The sequence below is a fragment of the Indicator indicator genome, chromosome 7 (genome assembly GCF_027791375.1).
Source record: "Indicator indicator isolate 239-I01 chromosome 7, UM_Iind_1.1, whole genome shotgun sequence".
Taxonomy (NCBI): Eukaryota; Metazoa; Chordata; class Aves; order Piciformes; family Indicatoridae; genus Indicator; species Indicator indicator.
The window spans coordinates 28,141,325-28,157,231 of record NC_072016.1 but is presented as its reverse complement, the minus strand read 5'-3'; the positions used below and the strand labels follow the sequence as shown (position 1 = coordinate 28,157,231).

General features: G+C 39.2%; 1 protein-coding gene across 1 annotated transcript in view; it reads left to right on the top strand.

Annotated features, from left to right (window-relative positions):
• Positions 1-11,643: 11,643 nt before the first annotated feature.
• The window catches only part of FAM13C (family with sequence similarity 13 member C), a 53,023-nt gene continuing 48,759 nt past the window's right edge, over positions 11,644-15,907 (top strand). The window contains exon 1 of the mRNA XM_054382424.1: positions 11,644-11,705. Within this exon, the coding sequence (XP_054238399.1) occupies positions 11,644-11,705 (62 nt within the window). The remainder of the gene's footprint in view (positions 11,706-15,907) is intronic.

Sequence of the window (15,907 nt, the reverse complement as noted above, 5' to 3'; positions counted from 1 at the left end):
AGCCAGTCCAGATATCTGACTGAGATCTTCAGGAAATTCCTCAATATCGCTCTGAAATTCTTACAGATCTTTGGTATGCATGTAATTTTCTGTACATAATTTTACTGCCATGGGAGGGAGTAAGTCCCAGCATTATTGTGGTTGTGTACTTTGTATTGCTATATAAAAACATTGCTGCTGATAACAAAAAATTTATTTTGTAAGACTGTTTTTAAACAATAATGGGAAAATGTCACTATTTTTTTTTCAAGAATAAATCTAAGATGTGTTTCCAGTTTTACTGCTTCTCAAAGATTTTCTGTTGAAGAAGAAAGTTTTTTTTTTTTTTGTGCAGGTCAGATGCTATTATGAAAAAAAAATTATGATTATTCAATTTGAGTGGCAGCAGTGTTTTGACTCACTCTTTTCCTGGGTATCATTCATAATGGGTTTTGAAAGTTGGATCAGGCTTCTGCCAACAAACAAAATATTAATGAAATGTAGGGCTGCATAAGATTGCTTTTGCACAATGTATTTTTTCCCAGAAAATTAAATGACCACCTCCTAAAAATAAACTGGAAAAATGCTTTCTAGTCTTATTTTGCCATAAGCCAAGAGGTATTTGGGTCAGAGCTTGAATATGGGTGCTATGGCGTATTTATCATTTACAGAGCCTCCGCAGCTTTGATGCATAAGATGAAACACCTGAAGGAGTTATATATAATATATATATATATATATATATATATATATATATATAAAATACATTTAATATAACAAGGAAGGAAATGAGGATTCTGAGGACAGTGGAAACTTGGGAGTGCATCAGCACATGTAAGTAAACATTTTCAGATAAATTACCTGGAAAGTTTCTCCTGGACAGTGGAGAGAGATGTTTGACTGGTCTACAGCAGTTAATCAATCAAGAAAAAGCTCCCTGTGGTATGGATTAAGTTTATTATACCCTTGGCTGCTGCCTGATTCCCACAAGTGACAGCACAAACCCTTTGTTCCCTTTCTCATGCTTCTCCCATCTAAGGCTTTAAGTGGGGATTCAGATCAAGGCCTTTATCAACAACTTGAGGTAAGCAACAACAGTCAAGGGGAGGGTAATAAATAATAATAAAGCCCATTAATCCTCTTTTCCATTAGTGGCAGTGTCAGATAAACCTGCTCAGAGACTCTTGGGAAACGTTAGGTGGATGATTTATTGTATGTGCAGTTTTAAATGTAAGTGTAATTTTGAAATGCGGTACCTCTATAGATTCACCAAATGATAGAGCAGAATAGCAGATGAATTACAGCACCATGTAATGGGCAATTTCAGTATGTCTCCTCGGCTGATTTCACAGCCTTTTCAGTTAGTTCTGGCTGCACTGGGTGGATATGAACATCATTTGCTGCAGCAGCTGACAGGACATTTTGTGATAAGAGTTGAAATTAAAAAGCTCTATTTGGTGATGCACTTGAAGAATAGGTTTCATTTGGTTCCTTTTCTCCAGCCTACTTGCTGTGTGACTTCAGCACATGACTATTTGTAAAAATGAATAGTAATAAATTCATTTGCCCACTGAACATCACAGGTTTTAGAAATGTTTTTAAATAGTGGGGATTCATTTTAAAGGTGTATGAGGAGGAGTAGGCTGACAATCACTAAACTTTTTTGTAAATTTCATATCCCTATTGATTTAAAAATGCAAAATACTTTTTGTCAGAGGGTGACTGTTCCTCAGGCTCTCCTTGGAAGCATTAATCTTCCTGACCTCAGCTGCATCTGCTTCTGAGAGAAGACTTGGCTACTTTTTTATTCTGCTTGAAATTCATTGCGCAAAACTGCAGTAAGTTGCAGAGCACTTTCAGGCAGGATGCAGGCACCTGATAGTAGGATGACTCAACCTTCCATCTTTCCAGTCTGGAATTCAGTTATGTTTGCTAGATTGTAGACAGATGCACTTTCCTAACACTTACTATATGTCTTATTTAAAGCTTTAAGATGCTTTTACCTATCATTGTGATTTGCTTAGATCTACACTGTGACTGTGCTTTAGAAATGATTTCTAAATTATGGAAGGCAAAGCGATTGAGAAAGAACAGACAGAAAAGATTTAAAGGCTGACTTTTTCAAAAGAGAGTTATTAAACAGGTTAGTCACAAGTATGAGTCACTTGAGTTGAGTCATCCTTACTTTTGGGTGGCTATAGATTATCGTGTTTTCCTGTCCCTCCACGCAGCTGTGAGCAGTGCCGTGTTAAGAACTATTACTGCTTTGGAGAATGGCTTTTCCCTACTCTGCGTAAAGCCCTCTCTGTGGGCAGTGTGTACAGTGCTATTATTTGGTCTGTTCTTTCCAAACACTTGAGTGGATGGTTGCATAAAGCAAGCAATGAAGTATGTGCCAAATGTTGAGTCACAGAGAAACAAGCAAGTAAGGGACCTTACTATGAATCCATTTGCACAATTTCTGTAGGGGTTAGAGATATTAATAGTCATCCTGCTTTGCATTAGCCCTCTTGCCACTTATAGAAGACAGGAGCTTTGGGGTAGTTATACAGAATGGAGGTGATCTGTGAGGAACAAAAATCAAGGGGAGTTGTGGGCACAGATATGTCCTCAGATGGTAATTGTGTTGATGGCTGAATAAATGTTGAAGTTGGGTTTGGATGTGTTGGTTTTTTTTTCTTCTATATTTATAGTGAGCATGCATCAACACAGCTGTAGTGTTAGGCATAATCCCAGAGCCTTTACATCCATCATTCTAGAGACAAAATTAGCATAATATGTACTGGCCAAATGTTTTCAGCTTGGTGGCTACCTAAAATTAGCCTGAAACTGTGTAGGTGCTTAAATGTCGGTTTTGGAGCCTGGATTTGGGTTAGTGAATGTAGGCTGTAGTTCTTGAAGCATTTACAAAAAGAGGGAGGTTACTGTAGCTCTGAATATTCCTGACTATGTCTGCATCTAGACTGCAGTGTTCATTGCTCTTTTTTAATAAGAGCTGTCAGCATTTTTGTTAGAATCAATGCGAAGACATCAATTCCTTGTAATCTTTACAGAAAAAAAATATTACAATCACAGCTTTAAGGATTATTTATTATTTTTCACTGGCTCTACTTCTGCAAATTTTATTCTCTCAGAAAGATGAATAGCTCATGTAGAAATAAAGCTTGCTTCTATGACTGGTCTCTTGCTGATTGCGGCTGCATGGCTACTAGATGAAAAATATTATTAAAATAAGAATTAAAATGTCTTTCATATTTTTACCTCTCTGCTGAATGTTCTGAAACCAAAACAAAATTTCTCTAGTTTATCAAAGAGGTCAAGGGACAGACAGTTTGAATTAGAAAATGTGATGATACTATGGAGAGCACTCAGTGGGCTTTACAACAAAGGATTTAAATGCATCAAAAGGGAAAAGTAATTTTTGCTGCCCTTTTGTAACAAAACTGCAAAATGGTAGAGCCGCTTCCTGCATAAATGTCTTTTCCATGTGCTTCTGCTGCTTTTCAGCAGATCCATACAGGAAATACTTGAGTCGCAAGTAGTTTTCATTGGGACCAAATTTATGTGAGAAGAGGTCATTTCTTCAGCATCATCAGCTGTTGTAAAGCTGCATAAGGTCATCCCAGAAAAATTCTTTCTTAAAAGCTGTCTCAAACCTGGGATGAGAACATATTAACCACCTAAAAAGAGAACATGGAATGCATTTTATAACCAAAGGATTGATTGCTGTCCTTTGTATGCTACAGCAGTTTACTGAGCCATTTCTGGAGATCTCTTGAGATATTCTAAGACAGCAGGAAATGACAGTTCTTCTGCAATGTCTTATTAAGTGAGATTTGTCTAGGTCCTTGGAAGAGGTTCACCTACCCTTAGGAGTTACGAGCTACAAAGCTTGACCCCATGAAAACCATGGGCTATTCTAAAGGCTTTTCCATGGAATCATGGGCTATTCTAAATGCCTTTCTGTGGTGCTATGGGCGGTGGTGGCTATGTCAGAACTGTGGTCTAGGTATGTCAGAACTCAAACTTCCATGTTTGGGGCAAAAAATTCCATTACCTAATGCGCTGCTACAGGGCATGTCTGCAGACTTGCTTGAGCTCAATACTGTTTCAGGGTATTTTTTGCATGGCAAGGGAACACCATCAGCTCGCAAGATAAAAGCACACACACATTAAGCAGTGCACAGCATGGCAGGAGAATAAAAAGCCAAGAGTGCAGATGGTGTGTGGTTACAGGGATATTTCCTCAGGTTGTGAAGAAATTAGGTCTTGTATTCTTTGCATTTCAATGACTGCCACAGATTTATTTCTTCCCCAAGCAAGCATTGTACACAAAATAATTGTTTTAAGTAATAAGATAAATTCAAAGGTGTGTAAGACATCTCTGTGCCATTTACTTATATTTTCTGGAGAATCCTGTTTTTTTACCACAAAGCTTGGTATTATGTAATGGGATCATATTATTTGATTTCTGTACAGTTCTGTGTCCTCTCATGGCTGTTTTATGAAAGACATAGTCTGCTGAGAATGTACATTTGGGTGAAAAAGAATTTCCCCTTTCTTGCCCTCAGTCTAAAAAAAAAAAACAAAACCAAAACATATTTCGCTCTCTGGGAAAACCAAAGCAAAATGTGTTGAATGTTTTCTCAAACCTCATAACAATGAACTTTATCTGTGCTGGAGAAAGATGCATTGTCCTTCCGATAAGTTAAAATAGTAGGTGGTAGGACACTAGCACTGATCGTGAGCCTGGAGAGAAACTGAAGCCAAACAGAGAAGTGTGTGCTATGAGAAGAAATTAAAACAAAAAGGTAGAAGCTGAGCAGAAGCTGACCACTGCCTAATATACAGAAGCTTATTCATGGCATTTCAGTGAAATACAAGTGCAGGGGAATATGACATAATTGATGAGACTTTTCTGATGTCACTGGGTCATGATATTGGAAAAGTTAATGGTCTGAATCAGGTTTTTTCAAATGTCATTGACTATATGTTGTAGTGAATACAAATTCATAAAAACAAATTGAGAAAAAAAAAAAAAGAAAAGGTAGGATTCACTACCACATGTTTTTCATGGTGAAAAGGAGAATGAGAAGCTGTAACTTCATAAACACCCACCTCAAAATAGATGAGCTAATGCCCAGGAGTAAAGGGACCTCTCCTAGATGTTCATCACAACTGTGTTTTACATTATGATTGTTTGCTTATGTTTTTTATTGTTTGTATTCGGGATTTTGTTTATGCCTTCCTGTTATATCCTCCAATATCAGTTGCATTCTTTTTGCCCAGAACATTTTTTTTTCCCGTCTTTTCTCCCTGTCCAAAATTACTTGCCCTATGAACAGCATTTTGAGGGAAGATGGCTGGGAAGAAATATGCTGAATTGACAGCCAGAAACAAGTTAATTAAATGTAGTTCTTGGTAGTTTTTTACCATGGGGGCTCCAGAAGGGCCTGTAAGAAATTGAATCTGTTTCTATATTTATGGTTATATATTTATGTGATCCATGCAGCAAGATCAGAAAATAGGCATATTATATCAATTTTGACTTAATGCCATCAGCTTTTCCTCTGATGCTACTATCTTCTGAAATTAATAAGCACTTGGCAAGGGAGTGACAAGATACATCTATATAAAGATACTGTCTGCAGTGAATGGGGTTAAAAAGCTCTCTGTGGGGTTGTATGTCTTAATTGTATCTGGTGTGTGCAAATGGAGAATCCTTTTTTGTTTTCTTAGATGTAAGACACATTACTATCTTCAGTTTTTCAGAGCTTTCAAATGTTCAGAGTAATGCAGTGTGAAGCTAAATTCAGTCCTAAGCATTGATGTGTCACTGCTCATACTTTCTTTTGTTTCCAAATGGGAAGGAGCTCTGGTTAGTTATTATGCTACAGGTATCTTAAGTTAACAGTTTATACTTCTGTAACTGTGTTTATTACTCTTCTCTCTATGAATTTTACTCATCATTCTTGGTGTCACACAAACAGTAGTGGTTATTTGAAATTTCTGAATATGATCTAAATTCATGAACAGTAAGTAGTTTGTGTTGTAGTTAAGTAGCCTATAATGGTGTGGTTATACATTTCATATTTCTGAGTAGTTTATGTGTTAGTACAGTTGGGTTTATCATGTAGCCTAGTACATGCTGGATGGTCCTTCCTGAGGAAGGATTTTCAACAGAGCTGATGTGACTTCATAAAGTAGCTTGCTCTTTAATTACAAAATTAGGAGCTCAGTTCTGTATTTCCATTTTAGCACGTCAGCAGGCCTGTGTGAAGCAGGCTTTTGCTGACTAACAAGGCCACTAATAGTGGTATAACTTTCTAGCAGGGACATAAATATGAGGTTCCTGCCCCAGTGATTATCCATGCTTTTGGGAGTTTCCTTCATTGGCAGGGTTAGTGTGCTCAGGAGTGTGAACCTAGGCTGCAGAAACGTAACCCAAGTCCTGGCCAGTGGGACTGAAGAGGTTCACAAATCGTAATTTCCAATCTGCACAAAACTGTGCAGTTCCATGGTATTTTTTTTTTTTCTGTAAAAGAGAAGGGATCTGACTGATGTGTGGCTGTGCCTTGTGAGCTACAGGATAGATGCACCACCCCCAGGGCAAACCTGAGTGTACTGTGGGAGTGTATATAGGATTAATGGTTCTGCTACTTGAGTTCTGTACTTTGATTGGTCACTGAAATATTTTTAAAAATTATAACCTTAAAGGTCTCTGCAGTTGTGCAAACCTTTATCTAACCCAACATATATATGCCTTATGGAACTGCCCTGGATTGGATTATGACAACTGACTCAGCTTGAGTCTCTTCCTCCAGGTGATTGTCTGTGCATTTTAAGACATACAGCAAGATCAGCTGAATGCTTTTTACCCTGAGGTCCCTTCACTCAGATGATGTGATAATTAGGTCACTGAGAAAATCAAAGGCATAGAAACTGGACTGAGTGCTCACTGACATGTCATTGCTGTATTGTAGTTTAATTTGTCTTAAAGTGTCTTCTGATATCTCTGAGAACATTACCTAGAAAAAGACAGACTCATGTCAAGAAAGCAAGTGTGTTAATGCATGAATATTTAGAGCTGCAGAGTCTAGCGTTGGGTATATATCACTACAGGAAAGAGGCATGTAGTTTCTCTCTCACATAGCAGCTCATTGGTTTATGCCTTACTGATTGGAAAATAGCTAATGTATCTTGAAGGATCACTTTTGAAGTAGGGGCAGGGCAGTGGGGCAACCCACAGTGCTGACATTTTGATGCAGAATGATCCCTGCTTTTATTCCTTAAGAAAGCCCTGTGTGTTGGAAAAGAATGGACTTGCTCAAAGCAGAAATGAGTTAATGCAGAGTCCCTCAGTTTGTTTTCTGCTTGAATAAAAGTGTTCTGTCATAAGTGTGACTTCAGAAGTAGCAGTGTGACCTGATCAGAAAGCATATTTGGTGGAGTTGATGTATTTTTTCCATGAAAGCACATGCTGTGTATGTGTACAGGTAGGAGCGAGTACATCTCCGTGTTGAGAGGGATATGAAGGACTGTTGGAATGCTTCAGGGTATTGCTGCTTGGCAGCAACACACATACTCCAAGGCAAACATATTTGCTCAGTATTTTTATGAGTCTCTAAGCTCAGCTGGTTCTGGCAGGGATGACTTGACTTCATCCAGAGAGGCAGTAGGGAGGAGATCATTCCAACTTTTCCTATTTGTGTAGTGGAACATGAGTAACTTCTTCCTAGAGCTGCAGGAGTTGCTTTGGGCTCTTCATCAAACACAAAGCATTGTACTGCATCTCTTGTGTCCCGCCACAGTGTCTAGCACAGCTGCCTTGTATGGCCTGACTATAGCACAAAAAGTAATTGCCTCTGATGCTACCATTTCGGTGCAAGCGCTTTGAACTCTGTGGAATAACAAATAGTAATGGGTTGGACTTGATGATCTATTGAGGTCCTGTCCAACCCCTAGCATTCTGTGATTCTAATAATGAAGAAAAAAGTCTTGCAATAAATGCTAATTACACTCTATAGGAATGTCCTGAATTTGTCATTAGCTAGTAGGTATTAAATGCAGAACTGATAGCTTACCCAGAACTTCAGAGAGTTGAGAGTTCTTTGTAAATATCTATTTCTACCTCTAAACAGTTTATTTCCCAATACAAATTCTTCATTATTCTGTAACTCAGGCTGAAAGACCTCATCATTTACCTGAGTCAGAAATGCCCTTCAGAGGATGCAGTCGTGTACTGAGAAGGGATAATTCTAGAAATCATGGCAAAGGTTCTGTTCTGCAGGTGGAACTGAGCTGCCACAAATCCTGAAAAAGTGTGTGTGTTCGTGACCATTCAGACAAGCTTGACAAGCATCACTATTCCTCCTTTTCCTCCTTTTTTTTTTTTTCCTGAACTTTTGATCTTGACTTTTGCACTGTCTTCTGTTCTCTTGATGTTGGAACTACTTCTGCCCACTTTTGTCTCTTTACCCCTCTCAGCAACTAGATCATATTGTCTTTATAAAGCATTCATTGCCTGACACATGTTCATAGTGCCAGCTGATGCTGTTCTGAGTTTAGGAATGTAGCATTTATATTGAGCACGTGTCTCCTTTGCATGCAAAACTGAGCTGAAGGCTAAATGGTTCCTGTTTCAGTCTTCCTCCTGATCTGGCAATAATTCTCTTGATACAAACAAAATAAAAAATAGAATTTCTATACCAATCTATTTGCCAGCCCTAAAGAGGCAATGCACTAGTCAAGTTTTCATAAGTGAGCTGCAATATATTTAAGAATCCCAGTATCTCCAAAATACATGTAGATTTTTCCTTTGGAGGTTTCAAAACATTTTTGTTGCCAGCTGAGATGTAGTGTGTGATAATTATGTTGACTTGATCAACATTCAGCAAAAAGAGCTTAAGAACAAAACTGACTATAAGACAGAAACTTTTTAACACAGAAAATGTCTTTCCATAGATATGATATTGCACAAATATGAATTACTTAAACTGTTCAGCATGAATAAGGAAAAACTGATTTAAAAACCCTAATTTTCAGAATTTAAGAAATATGTATTTCAGAGACTTCAAAATATAAAGTCCTCAAGAGTGTATCTGCTGCTTAGTGATAAAGTCTAAAGATACACATAGGTGTAGCACTATTTTCATCAGGGCTTTAGAATAGTGAGAGACCTGGCACATCATCTGAACATGGTGATGAAATACATCTGGCACTCAGAATGTCAGTGTGTTGAAGAGTGATGCTTTACAGCATTATGAACCCAGCTGACTCTAATGTTGTTAGAGTAAATAAGGAGGCTCCCTATCTCACCCAGAGGATGTGGATAGGGAGCAGGGGAAAGGAAGTGAGGTCAGCCAGTAAGGCCAAACTAGCATTGGTGATGAAATAAGCTTTTGTGCCTAAAGAGAAATTACTTCTTTCTGGGATTAAAAGAAGTAAACTTATTGTGAGTTCACTGTAGTTCCTTTCTTGGATTCTTCCAGGAGTAAGTTGTCTTCATCTGTCTGACCACAGGATCCTGTGGTTACTTGGCCTTTACTTTCATGTATATATTAATACTATTCACTTTTACATGAAAATATTTTCTTATTGAATGATTTCACAACCTTACAAGAAGAGACTATGCAATAGCACTGGTCAAGCACCACCTTTTAAAAAATTGATAGTTTGTGGGTAAGCTGAAACAAATGTAAAGTACTTGCCTAGAAAACGTTTAGTAACAGCTGTATAGCACTGAACTTCAGACAAACAATGGAAAAGCAATGACATTTTGCACTTGGTCTCAGTCCAAAGCATCCATGTTTTACAAGATGATCTTCAGTCATGTTCTTTCACTAGTTAGATCAACAACTGCAGTATGTTAACACAGGGCATGAACTAGCAGAGAATTTGATCTTAACTTTTGCACCTAGAAAGAGAGAAGTCATGTTTATGAGAGCATTTTGTGTTCTTTCCCTGTCCCATGTGGGTGCAGGTAGGGGAGTGGAGATAAATACTCAGTCTCTTTTTAAGCTCTACTCTAACCAAGCTCTGATGCTTATCAATGTGATTGTGTGGAGAAATAAAATAATTAATATTTGTCATTTCCTCCATTGCACACTTGAATGCTAGCTGTAAGCTTAGCCTAACCATTAAAAATCAAGAGCCAAATATTTAAGCAGTCTGGGATGTATTTATTAAAAATAATGTCAGATTTTTTAAATGTCCTCTACTTTTTGAGCATGTAAATTGCATTTTCGGTTGCCACAACAGCTAGAAGCATACCTTTTGTTCAGGTGCTCTCCTGCAAATAGAAAAACAATAAATAAATTTGAATTTTTTATGGTCAGACCCAAGAAACTGGAAAGAGGAGGGAAAAAAATTTGAAATTTTAGGTCTAAGGCAAGATTTTAATGCTAACCATTACATGTAGCTCTTCTGTTCACCCTTCTTTTGCAAAAGCTACTATTCTGGGAATCAGAAGTCTCTATAAACTCACTGTGATATTCTGATTTGTGCCATTATATAAATTGGAATATACATGCAAATATGGGAAAGAAAAGAGCAAAACAGTGTGTGCAAGCAGGTATGAAGTCTGGAAAGAGGTGAAGATAAGGTGGACTATTAGCGCTGGTAGTGAAAGAAGGGAAATTGTCACGGCTGCAGCTGCTGCCTGCTGCTGCTGCCTGCTGCTGCCGCCTGGGAAATGTGTGTCAACACCACGCAGCGGCACAAGCTGCTGCAGGGGGAAGCACGCCACGGTGCTCTGTGTCCCTGCTCCGCTAGGTGCTGTCATCTGCGAGGTGCCATTGTCGCAGACAGGAGTGCTCATAAAACGCTGTTGTCTGCCTTGCCTTTTCCTTCCCTGCCCAAAACAAACCAAAAGCAATCCTATCTATGGTATGTAGCAGTGAGATTTTGTTTTTTTCCCCTGCTGCTATAATTTTTCAGGATTATCCAAATCCTGCATATTTACTGGATTTGAGAGGTATTTTTTGAGGGGGGATTCTTCTCCTACCACAAACAGCAGTTTACGGTATCCTGAGTTGACCTCTACTGAATGTATTACATCAGGTCTGAAACATTTTGTTGCAGGAGCATGGCAGCCCATTCCTTTAACAGGAATGGTTTCATCTATTGCTTGCTGTTAGTTTAATGACCTTTTGCTACTTGAACTGTCCTTTCTGCCAGATCACTTTTTTCAGAGATTCCCCTGGGGTTTGGCCATGAGCTGAGTGTGTGAGAGACCACTAAACATGAAAGAAAAGCCTCCAGAGATCTTAGCTGAACAACCCTATTTAAGTAATCAAAACAACAGTGTTTGATGAGCCAGTTATATAGAGCAAGCGTTTAAAGGATAGAATGCTAAATACTTGTTTACAAGCCTAAGCCTTTATTAGCAGTACTGTTACAGCTGGAAAAAATACAAACCCTTTCTGAGCCTCACTGACTACCTGCATCCCTGTATTAATTCAGGGTGCTGCTGGATGGGCTTTGTGAGTGTTTTAGCACTAATCCCTATGGTTCCTTGATTATGAGCATGTGCAGAGCAGCCGAAGGTACAGTCGTGCATGTAGAGCTGACACACAGAGACTTGCCTTGCAATGCCATGTTTGTGCATGTATTCCTACCACTGAGAAGGATACAGGGAGCCTGCCTGCCTTGCTGACTTATCTGATGTTTTCTTGTTTCTGTTTCAGCATTCAGGATAATTCCTTCAACACGACAGCTTTAGCAGAGTAAGTGAACACTTTAAAGATGTCCTTATTTTTAAATAAAAATGATGAGTTGAGTTACTGTAGAGAATAATCGTAAGTAGTATGTGAGAAGTCCCAAGGTATCTGGCATATATTTGGATTCATTTTTTCTGTGATCTAATTATATGACTGATTGTATGGGAAGGATTGCATGAAACAGCTGCCTTTGCATGCTTTGTGACCATTTAGCAGTGCAATACCTTTGTGGGAGAATGCTTGATGCTCATCACATGTGTTTAAATGCATGATTGTCAGTGTAGGATAAATCTTCTGTGAAAATATTGCTCATTTCTGGTGCTGACGATCTTGACAAACACCAGTCTGTCAGTTTTCGAAAACCACATGCTCTGTACTTCCTGCAAGCATTATTAGAAAAAAAAAATTTGCAAAGATTTTGGGAAACCCCCCCCCCCCCCCCCCAAACCCCCACTACATTATGTAGACAGTCCAAGTACCAAATACATAATTTCTTTGTAATCAACTCCATAAACTCATTAGAAGGCCTTTCATCTATATCATCATCACAAGGATAAATATGTTGCGTTTTTTTGTTGTTGTTGCTGTTTCATTGAGACAACAGAACAGGACAAGGGAGAGCATTAGAAAGGCAAAGGCTTAAGAAACTATTACAAAAGAAATGCTCTTTTCAGTCTGAAACACTTCAGTTGTGGTGTTCTTTAAATTGTTATTTTGTGTGCTTTTGATTGTTTTAAAAGCTTTTAGGGAAGATTCTTCAGCAGTTTCACAGCAAGGAAACAATTTATAGATTTTTTTTTTTTGTTTTTTTTGGTGTGCATTAGGGGAGTTTTACACTGCTAAAGTGCTCATAATTAAAATAAACCCCAGCTGGACAGTGAAGGGTTGGTCTAAATGTTGTGGGGACAGGATATATTTGGAAAGCAGACAAAGCAACTAACTGTTGTCAACATCACTACAGGAAATGTAACATTTCATGGTGATCAAAATAATTTTCCTCTTTTATATTGCCTTGCTTTATTTGCTTATATTGCCTTGCTTTATTTATATTTTAACTTAGCCATGCTTTTTTGTGTGATTGTGGCAGATATGGAAAGATTTAACAGAAGCTAATAAATCATTAAGTAATTTTTAAATTATTTTCCCAAGTCCCTATTGGCTAAGTGATGAGTTGTAGCCTGTAAAATTCTGGGGTGCTCCCCTTTCACAGAAGAATAACCATATTACAGATAGCACATTTCTTTATAGTCTGTCCCCTTCCCTTTCTCTGCCCCTAAGTACATCCATTGTTTTCTGCAAATTTTCCTCTGGAGTGGCCCCTGTGTCTGCCTCAGCCTTAAGGTTTCTGGGACTTGAAGGTGATGGCCTTTGTCTGTGGTGCTTTATGTGTCTATGAAGACAAGGGCTAGGATGGCATCAAAGCTGACTGTGCAGCGCCAGCACAGTCCTGGGGAAAAGCAGAGGGATGCAGCCAGTGCTGTGCTGAGCTGAGAGGCAGCAGCAGGGCAGAGCTGAGGCTGAGGCAAGACATTGCCTGAAGCATGAATCTCCTTCATTTAATTTTTGATCTTATCTTTCCAAGCACAGCAGTAGAAACATGCTTTTAGAAAACAACGCAAGTGAACAATGACATCTGAAAAGCATTGTCTAACTGAAGCATTGTCTGGGTTCCAGAGCTGATTTCCCTAAATTCTGTTTAGAACCTTCACCTAAAGCCTGTTTTGGTGAACTGCTGAGGGCACACAATTCTTACTGATTCCAGCAATAGTTGTTTGTGCTGGCCACATCTGAAAATAGGTTACGTTTGTTGTTTAGCAGAATAAATGGATAGCTTGACATGCAGCTTTAGGCACTCTCATCTGACAATTTCTGTCATTATTTGTGGCAAAGACAAAACCAGAGCTTCCTGGATGATAGAAAATCGGTGATCCAATCTTTCAGGAACATTTATCCAGACAAAGTAAGTGCCTGGGGCTGCTAAACTTCCAGCAGGCTGTGTGTTCCTGTAGTTCATGTGAAGATCTTAAAGGTCAAATCAGCAAAAGGAGGCAGTTTTCAAATTATATTAAAATGATTGTTATGGAAAGGTAAAAATTGGAGGAAGTTAAAGAACCCAATCCCGTTAAACCAGAGATCCTTAGAAGAAGCATAAATTTGCAGGACTACAAAGTCAGAGGAGTGGTCCATCTACGCTGGGATCCCCAAGATCTCTGACCTGTGGCCCATGCCTAATGGATGTGCTTTTAAGAGACAGTAGTTATATTTGGAAATGAAGGGAAAGAGTTCACATCACTTTGTTTTGTCAATAGGCATACTTCCTGCCCAGTGTATGTTTCAACCTGTATGGATTTCTGACTTGAACCTGTTGTGGCATATTTTCTGATGTTTGAGGTACAAACAAGATACTACTGCAGTTTTTGGGCTGGTGGGAGCTCTTTCTACTACATGACCACAAGCTTCACAAAACATATCGAACTCTTGAATATCCTTCTATCTGTTAAATACAGCTAAAGTTGGACAACAAGATTTAGAAGTTACTGGTGAGAGGAGAGGTGTGTCTGCATGTCTATGTTCATATGTGCAGACAGGTAGCATGAATACATGAGCTGCATTTCTTAAAGAAGCCAAGGTAAAAGCATTTTGTGTTTTAATGATAGATATTTACATTATTTTATGAATTCATCTTCTTACAGATCCTGCTATGATCTTAGCCTTAAGCACTGCCTTGTGTGAGTGAGCTTTCTTGGATAATACTTGTTCATACAAAGAGAAAAATGAAATTGTTGTTTCAGAGTGTGTTGCTCCATATCTGGAGATCTTATTAATGTTTAGAAGCATCTGAAAGATGGCTGTCAAGCGGAAGTCACTTTTCAGTGGTGTCCTGTGATAGGATGAGGGACAACAGACACAAACTGGAACCCAGGAAGCTCTACCTCAGCATGAGGAAAAACTTTACTGTGAGGGTGCTGGAGCCCTGGAACAAGCTGCTCAGAGAGGTTGTGGAGTCTTGTCTAGAGACCTTCAAAACCCACCTGGACACATTTCTGTGTGGCCTGACCTAGGTGACCCTGCTCTGATCTCCAGTGGTGCCTTCCAACCCCTACCATTCTATTATTCTATCATATATCTGTTTAATTTTTACTTTCCTATCTACTGCTGTCTGTTTTTTCCAATACATTTTGGCATGCTCACTTGTGTTGTTGTAAGTTCAGTCTTGTTTTGTGACTTCTATCAATTGATAGATGCCAAGTCAGGATCTCTACTTCTCAAGATCACCTTATTACAGCCAGCTCAGGGGAAGCACCCCCCAGGGCATCTTCCAAAGATGAGGGGTATGCACACATAACCTAGGCTGAGGGACCTGTGCTCAGTCATCCACCCTCCTTCCAGAGAGCGTTCCCGGTCATTCAGGTCTCTCAGGACTAAGAGCTGCCAAGCATGGCAACTGCTGAGAGGAGGGGGTGAGCGAAGCCAGGAGTAGAGCTTCTTTCTTCCACCCTGTCTTCCTGTAGCACATGCAGGAGAAAAAGTTTGTCCATTTAGGGGGTCTCTGGCCCCTGTTGACTGTGGCTTGGCTCCTGCTGCACAGTACACCTGGTGGCATACTACCCTATTCTTGTGTGTGTTTTCCAGAACTGGCTTTGGCACTGTCTCCTCACGGTGTATTATTTTTGCTATGTTTTTCTTCCTCAAAAATTTTCCATTATTTTCCATCCAGATTCCTGGTTCCTTTCCTACTAGGCTTCCTTCTTCATACCCCCAATATGTCCTATCTTCACACCTTGCTGGTGTTAGCTGTGAGGTAATTAGTGACACACCAGAGGGGAAGGTGTGATGAGATTTCTACACTGAATTTATCACTTTTGTGCATCAGCCCCATCTCACATCTGTCATCTCACTTTGCCTTGTCCCATTGCAGGGACAGTGTGTGATTAGGGGAGATCTGCAACTGCAGTTGTGTTTCAGCTGTGAGCAGCAAATGCTTTCATCATATGCTGATGTATTCAGGAAGTGTAAACGCTTGAGTGTCCCTTTAAATATTTTCTGCTGCAGTCTCTCTTTTGATAGAGATACCAGCGGAAGACTGGTGGGGAAACCTTGCCATCAAAATGCAATGCAGAGCCATGAATTTATCACTTAATGTGCTCCTAAGTGGGGCAGCTCTTCTGAAAATTTAACAAGTCAGTGGAAGTACAGGCTGCTTCCCC